Source organism: Propithecus coquereli, unplaced genomic scaffold, assembly GCF_000956105.1.
Source record: "Propithecus coquereli isolate 6110/MARCELLA unplaced genomic scaffold, Pcoq_1.0 Scaffold69, whole genome shotgun sequence".
NCBI lineage: Eukaryota > Metazoa > Chordata > Mammalia > Primates > Indriidae > Propithecus > Propithecus coquereli.
The window spans coordinates 3,863,671-3,871,850 of NW_012152951.1; the positions used below are offsets into that span (position 1 = coordinate 3,863,671).

Consider the following 8,180-nt stretch of genomic DNA (forward strand, 5'->3'; position numbering starts at 1 on the left):
AAGATGTCACCGGCGTAAAGGCTCTTGCTGAAGTCGCAGAAAGGAATTTCAGGACGCGCACACAACCGAGCTACAGTGGCAGTTTATTGAGTGAAAGCGGACAGGGTTAGCAAAAGGTTTGTGCAGAAGCGAGAGGAGGAAAAGAGCGACCACCGTGAACCCTGTTGCTGTTCGTATTTGTTTGAGTCCAAAGAAAGCTAGGTGGTCAGTGTTCGTTCTGTTCTCACCCATACGTAACGGGGGGAAGGCCACTCGGTACCAGGGTAACTCTGGGAAATCAGTGACTCTTTTCTTCTCAAGTCTGTCTGTTAAGGGTCTCTTTGTTCCAGCCGGTGGCCTAACTTTTCCGGTTCCTCCTCCCTCGCTTACATCTAAGTGACCACCTACTCTAACCTAGAAAGCTAATAGTTACTGCATCTACCCTGAGTCGGATACGTTTTCTCATGCGACCCTCACAGTCACCCCATAACCGTCGGGAAGAAAAGGAAATAGGGCCCCTGAGCCCCCAGGCGGCAGCAGACAGGAAGCGAAGAATGACCGCAAAACGCCCCCGCAGCCCACTCGCCTCCTTGGGTGGGGCCACCTGCTTTTGGTGTTTGTTTCCCTTCGCGCGACTCTAACTGCACCAACACCAGCGACTCTTCCCTACAGCAACACCTGCACTGCGCTTGTCGCTTTCCGGCTGGAACCCGAGCCGCGCGGCCGGCGCATTTTAACCCGAGGGCGCGCGCGGACGGAGCCCGCCCAGAAGGGCTTGGCTCCGCCCCCAGACTCCTATGATTGGACGTGGCTGCGCTCGGCCGACCAATGGCGAGGCGGCGCGCAGATTCCCGGAAGTGGCGGCGCTAGACTGCCCGGCCTGGGCTTCCGCAACTTGTTCGCGGTTCGGCGCTCCGGGGTCGCGGCGCAATGAGTTCCTTCGAGGGACAGATGGTCGAGTATCCAACCATTTCTATAGACCGCTTTGACAGGGAGAACTTGAAGGCCCGCGCCTACTTCCTGTCCCACTGCCACAAGGGTGAGTGAGCGCTGCGTGCTGCCCACTCCCGGGGCACAGGGTGTAGGAGAGAGAGGACAGGAGAGGACAGGCCCCGGGGACAGGGGGTGCGGCTGTCGGAGGCCAGCGCGGGGCTGGCCAGCACACGCTGTCCCAGTCCCTCGAAAGCTTTGTTTATTTCGGGATCTGTCCAACCTGGCGCAGCAGCGACTGGCGGTTGCGCACCGACCCGGGCCAGTCCGGACAGGCACCGCTTAGCGGGTTCTCTCGATAGCTCTTCGGTGGCCCACAGGAGGTGGCGAGGACTCATTAGCTGTCCCCCATAGCCTCGCTACCAGGTATAAAGAACACAAGTTTTAGATCAGTGTCGGCCACACCCTCAAACATTTACTGGCAAGCGGACAGGCTGAGAGCACGCGGTCGGATCACACAGTCCGCCTGTGAGCCCGGGGTGGTGCTCGCTCCCCTCCTTTGCATATTCTGTCCACATCCGATATGAAAGATTCGTTCTGGTCTTGGACGGCAGGATGTTTATCTCATAGATGGCGTTAGGCAACCAGAATATGCTACTACGATTTCCCAGCTGGACTTGTTTAGGGATTAAGGTTAGTCAATGCTACAGGCTCTTTCCCAGCTGGACTCGTTTAGGGATTAAGGTTAGTCAATGCTACAGGCTCTTTCCCAGCTGGACTCGTTTAGGGATTAAGGTTAGTCAGTGCTACAGGCTCGAGGCAAGATGCTCCAGTGGAGGTCAGATAATCCCCAGAGTTTAAATACTGCCGATTTCACAGCCATTGTCCACTTTTAACATCTATCATACTGACGAATATGTCCCTAACTTTACCAATGAAAAGGTAAAGGTTCATTGTGCTGATTAGCACAGCCGTTGGCACTGGTGGGAGGTAAAGTAGCTGCCCCTTGCAGCTGTGGCTTTGCAAAGTAGCTTCAGTAGTACCTTCCCACTAAACAGCTGAGTGAGTCAGTGTACCAAACCCATACGCAAATGCTTAGAGCACTGGTGCAGAGTATCGTAAAGGAAATGACACGTATCAAAACACCGCCTTTCCTCCCAGGGTTGGTGTGATGGCCACCTATTGTCTTGTGTGTGGAATCAGTCCCACTTGGTGTAAACAGTTGAAGATACTGCTTCTGGGAAATGCTTCTGCTTTTCCTTTTGCTCAAAGCCACCAATGATTTCTCTTTAATGAGAAAAATCTGGACCTCCTCTCTTGATTTACCAAATAGCACTGTGAACGTCTTGGAGCTCTTTCTGTTTATTTTTGAGAATAACGTTTTCGGTTTTGTTTTTCATTGAGAGTCTCAGCTTCTGCTTTCGGAATTTTCCTATGTTGCTTTCTTTAATCTTTTGGGGCCACAGACTTCTTTGACTATGTTGTAGACTATCTCCCCAAAATTTGCATGTTGAAGCCCTAAGCCCTGAAGTGACTATATTTGGAGCTAGAGCTTTTAGGAGGTAATTAAGGTTAAATGAGGTCATGTGAGTGGGGACCTACTGTGATAGGATTAGTAGCCTCATAAGAAGAGGGAGAGGGGCCTCACTCTTCATGTGCACACCCTGACGAAAGACCTTGTGAGCACACGGTGAGAAGGTGGCTGCCCGTATGCCAGGAAAAGCGCCCTCACCAGAAACCTAGTTGGCCCACACCTTGATCCTGGACTTCCCAGGTTTCTGAACTGTGAGTGATAAATTTCTATTGTTTAAGCCACACAGTCTATGGTATCTTGTTATGGCAGCTCAAGTAGACAAATTCAGAATATCTGACAAATTCTATGAACTCTTTGGGTAGAAAGAAATGCAGATAAACACATTAACATCACATTTTGATAGAATTTAGAGTGGGCCATGGACCTACCTGATACCCATTTGTGGACAGTCTGGAACCCAATGCTGGGCTCAGGGCAGTCTGTACTAAGTACCATCGGTAAGGTCCAGAGGATAAGAGGAGACCTGTGGCCTAAGATAGCAGCCAAGGATTGAGGAAGAGCCCTTGAGGGGGCAACATAAGATGATTTATTCTGATTTATTCTGGTCAAGGGAAAAGAAAATGGCCCTGGAAAAGTAGACCCTGAGCGCAGTTCCAGCAGCACAAAGTAAACTCACCCAGGTTCTCTCGAGCACCAGTTAGGGAGGGGCTCCGGGCTGGTGGGGTTGGGGGGATATCAGGCTAGAGGGTGCTGCCTGCTTAGTTTGGGAGCACGGAGCAGAGTCCTGATTCAGCCTCCTTTTTGCCACGGCAGAAACTCTTTGGAAACCCCAATTGTGGAAGGTCCTGCCCATAGGCCCTAAAACACCAGACCAGGTGTGACCTGAGGGGAGTCACCCACGGGGCACAGGTGGCCTATCCTAGATGGGGGTCAGGGGGAGACATGTATTCAGTTAAGGGCTGCCAGGTGAAGTTGTGCTGACTACCCTGTTTTCACTGGGTTTAAGCGTCGCCACATACAAACTGAGAGTGTGCTTTGCGTGTGTGGTGGTGGTAATTAGAATTAGTTTGATTTAGTTAAATAGTTTAGAAGTGTTTGGTCCTTGTTGTCTAGGCCTTTACATGCTAAACATTCAGAAAATATTAGAATGCACTATGTATTTCGCGTACTATTTGGTTTAATTGTTACCTTTCTGTGGTCTTCTTCCTGTGTCTGTTAATTTGGAGGGAGGGCTATGGGGCAAGTCCGCGTGGATAGTGACATCCCACCGTGCAACCCAGCAGTCGCTGTAGGCCAAAGAGATGATGAACCACTTCTTACTCTGGCCTAAGCCTGAAGGATTCCCTAGCAGACTGCGTGGAAGCAAGCATGAATTTCTAGACGGACTAACTTCAGTGGCAGGAAGTGAATGGGTCAGGTACAGTGAGGCCCAAAGGATGGCTGGATTGAAATGAAAGGAGAGAGTAAAGGGAAGGGTTGGAAGCCATTCTCATTCTTCTGTGGCTTCTCAGGGTGACTTAAACTCTGCCCCACAATGCAGGGGCTCACTCTCCTTTTAAATTGCTTTGATGGCTCAGGGATGGGCAACTTGTCCTGTTCTCAGAAGGATTCTTCACCTGCAGGAGAAAGAATCAGTAGCCCATGTAGATCATTTCTCTTGCAAAAGTGATCCCCATGTGTTTTCTCTTAGAAGGAAGCTTACAAAGAGGACAACTAAGTTTTGCTGTGCTGAGGAATCCTCTGAAAGAAGAATGTTTATGACTTTCAGTTCTTTTGTTTTTAGATCACATGAAAGGATTAAGAGCCCCTACCTTGAAAAGAAGGTTGGAGTGCAGGTAATTTATTTTGCTACGTGTGTGTGTGTGTGTGTTTAAGTAAACCTTTTAATTGAGAAATGATAACATCTATACAGAAAAGTCCATCCCCCATAAGGGCACAGCCTGATGAGCTTTTACAAAGTGAACACGTCTGTGTAGCTCCCCCCGCCCCCCCAGACCAAGAGCTAAAACAGTGCTAATATCCCAGGCCCCCTGCCTCCTCCCAAAGGTAACCTCTATTCTGACTTGTGCTATCCTGGGGTAGCTTTGGCTGTTTTTTGAACTTTCCGTAAATAGAATCATACCAAATAGACTTTTATATTTGTGTAATTCATCTATGCTATTGAGGGCAGCAATAACTCATTCATTTTTATTTCTGTAAGAGTCCGTGTATATGAGAATGGTTGTCCCATTATAAAGAAATCAGTTAAGACTTTTTCTTGAAGCTGAACTATTAGATTCTTTTCCTGCAGCCATTGCCTAAGTCTAAATTTTAAATTCTCAAGATACATATTTGGAAAGGGACCTTTTGACTTTTGAACCAGTGAACGTCAAGGCTTTTCAGCTAATCAATAACAATAGTCTGTGTTCTTGATAATGATAGCTAATATTTATTGAACACTTACTATTTTCTGAGCACTATGCCTTTCTAGTTCAACAGCTTTTTTGAGTGCCTGAGATGAGGCAGGCTTTGTACTGGAGGAGCCACACAGATGAAAACCGCTGTCCTCTTGGACGTGACATTATCATTAGAGCCTCTTGACAACCTTTTGAATAGATACTATTATTATTTCTATTTTACAGATGAGGAAACTGAGGAACCAGAGAGGTTAAATTAGTTGTCCAGTGTCATGCAGCCAGTAGGTGGCAGGACCAGGATTTCAACCAGGTCTGTCTGACTTTAGAGCCTATGTATCAGTTATCTATTGCTGCGTAACAAATCGCCCAAAACCGAGTGACTTAAACCAACACTAATCAGGTGTCATCTCTTAGTTTCTGTGGGTCAGGAATTCTGACGGGGTAGAATGGGGGTGGCTGGTTTCTGCCTGACTGAGCCAAAGTGATCTGAAGACTCACTGAGTGTCTGATACCTGGGCTAGGAAGATAGCTGAGGGATAAGATAGTTGGGGTTCCTTGGGCATCTCTCTCTATCTCTGCAAAGTCTCTTTGGCATGGTGTTTTCAGGATAGCCAGACCTGCTAAATGAAGACTTGGGGTTAAAAAGTCTAGGTCCTGAGTGAGGCAGGAGGAAGTTACATTGCCTGGCTATCTGACCTCGAAAGGCATACAATTACTTCCACCACATTCTGTTAGAAAGGACTGCCCAGATTCAAGGGCAGGGAGCATAGACCCCTCCAGTCAGTGGAGGAATTTTGATACCCATTTTGTAAGAAGAGAGTGTGTGGATGGGGTATTTAGTAGCGTTGCCATCTTCGGAAAATATAATCTGCCACTTGACTGTATTCCTAACCTCTAAACTATACTGTCAAATTTTTAAAGTTTATTATGAAATTCTGTTCGTTTAAAAAGAGAATTGTTATGTGAAGTAAAAAGCAGAAGTCTGCTCCCAGCCCCCCTTTGTCATTCTCTAAAGGTAGGTTAATGTTTGGTGGCATCTTTCCAGACAGACATGCCAGATCAGGTACAAGTGGCTATTTTTCACTGTAACAATGGTGAGGGACAATTTTTTTTTTTTATTTTTTATTTTTTTGAGACAGAGTCTCACTCTGTTGCCTGGGCTAGAGTGCTGTAGCATCAGCCTAGCTCACAGCAACCTCCAATTCCTGGGCTCAAGCGATCCTCCTGCCTCAGCCTCCCAAGTAGCTGGGACTACTACAGGCATGCGCCCCCATGCCCAGCTAAGAGGAACAACTTTTTGAGGAGGTCAGAGGACATAAGTATGTCCCCCTCCCTTATGCTCTTGAGGGACCGAAATAGTGGGCATAGGTATGTTGGGAACTACACTAACACTTTTGGTGCCAGCAAAGTTTCTGAATTATTAGAGAAAACTGATATATGATGAAATATATTTTCTAGTCACCAAGATGGCTTATTTTGGATTGTATTGAAATCACCTTTTTTGTCTTTTCCTTTCAGCTTGAAGGTTTGTTTATACTGCTCACCTGTTACTAAGGAGTTATTGTTAACTAGCCCGAAATACAGATTTTGGGAGAAACGAATTGTAAGTTTTATTTTTTGAATAACATTAATTTTTTTAAGTGGGAAATATTTTTAGAGGTAGATTGCAGAAAGCATTGAAATTATTCAAAACCCAATTCCTCACATGCTGTAGTTACCCACATTAATTAGAATGTTGATATTTAGTCCTTTGTAATTCAGCAATTCAGAAGAGGTCAACATTTTGTTGTCAGTTTGGTTTTTTGTTCCTCAAGAGTTTGATCTAGGTCTTTAGTTTTGTTTAGTCTCGTTGACTCTCTAGCTAAGATGCATTTTAATATTTTAGAGTATAAAATGATCATTAACATAATTGCTAGATCCTTTTATTTAGATCATGGGACAGAGTAGGAAAAATAAACATAATTTATAGGCTATCACAAGAAAGGGGTAGCAACCAAGAAAATACAAGAATATAAATAGAATGAATAACTTTTAATCTGGTGGAATAAAATGGATCTATCCAATATACGGTGATAAAGGTGAGAAAAACAAAGGAGTGTTATATAGAAAATACAAAGAAGGCTGAAAAAGTCCTATTATAACAGTAATTACTATAAATATGAATGAATTTAATTCAACTTGTGATCAAAGACAAATTCTCAGTTTACATTAAAAAAATAAGAAAGACCCAGGTTGGGTGCGGTGGCTCATGCCTATAATCCTAGCACTTTGGGAGGCCGAAGTGGGAGGATCACTTGAGGCCAGGAGTTTGAGACCAGCCTGAGCAACATAGACCCCCGCCTCTACAATAAATAAAAAACGTGAGCTGGGTATAGTACCACATGCCTGTAGTCCCAGCTACTCAGGAGGCTGAGGCAGGAGAATCGCTTGAGCCCAGGAGTTCAAGGTTGCAGTGAGCTATGATGAGGCCAGTGCACTCTAGCCCAGGCAACAGAGCAAGACCCTGTCTCAAATAAATAAGAAAGAAAGAAAGATCTGCTAGTAGTAGTCTATGAGAGACATAGATAAAACAAATGGATCAATACAGGTTGAAATTGGGGGGAAAAAGGGAGAAAGATAAACTAAACAATTAAAAGCCCCAAATGTAGTAGTAACCATCAAAGAAATTCAAACAATTATCAAACATAGCTTCATCATAAAAAGCCTGAGGCCCAGATGGTTGTAGGTACATTTTACGAAATGTTGAAAGAACAAATGATACTACATTAGATGAGTTGCTGCAGGCAATAATAAAAAGATAAGTGGCTAAACCTTGCTAGCAAAATAGATAATGATAATATACAGGGAAAAAAGCCATTTCATACGTGAAAATCCTAATTAAGATAGTAACTAACCGAACCTAATAGTAATAAATAATACATCATGAATAAGATGTTTTATTCCTAGAATGCAAGGATATTTTAACACCCAAACCTTAGTTTATTGCAAGTTTTATGATATTAGTGAACTAAAAAGATGGACAACTACATTCCTCAGATACTTCCTGAATGTCTCTTGTGTGGTGGTTACTGTTCTAGTGAAAAGGGTGCATTCACTGCAGCAGGTGGAGAATGAGGTGTACATAGCATGGGCTGATCGAGCCTGTGTTCTATAGCACAAAACCTAAACACATAGTACACGTGATCACATTGTTTTTACAAAGACTCAAATTCAAAGAAGAGAGTGGGAGCGGTAGGGATAGGGAGATGGAGGAGCATTGAATACATGGAAATAGAACTGTGTCAAAGGATTATATACATTTATAAGGCATTTAATACATTTTGCAAAATCTGTTTCAGGAA

General features: G+C 44.9%; 1 protein-coding gene across 2 annotated transcripts in view; it reads left to right on the plus strand.

The window, feature by feature from the left end:
* The first annotated feature begins 858 nt into the window (after positions 1–858).
* The window catches only part of DCLRE1C (DNA cross-link repair 1C), a 26,743-nt gene continuing 19,421 nt past the window's right edge, over positions 859–8,180 (plus strand). Inside the window, exons 1-3 of one of the 2 annotated variants that reach the window (XM_012660966.1) lie at positions 859–1,018; positions 4,227–4,278; positions 6,358–6,442. In XM_012660966.1, coding sequence (XP_012516420.1) covers positions 910–1,018; positions 4,227–4,278; positions 6,358–6,442 — 246 coding nt within the window. In that variant the 5' untranslated portion in view covers positions 859–909. Of the gene's footprint in view, positions 1,019–4,226; positions 4,279–5,062; positions 5,150–6,357; positions 6,443–8,180 lie in introns of those variants that run through there. The other variant, XM_012660965.1, reaches the window with a different exon arrangement.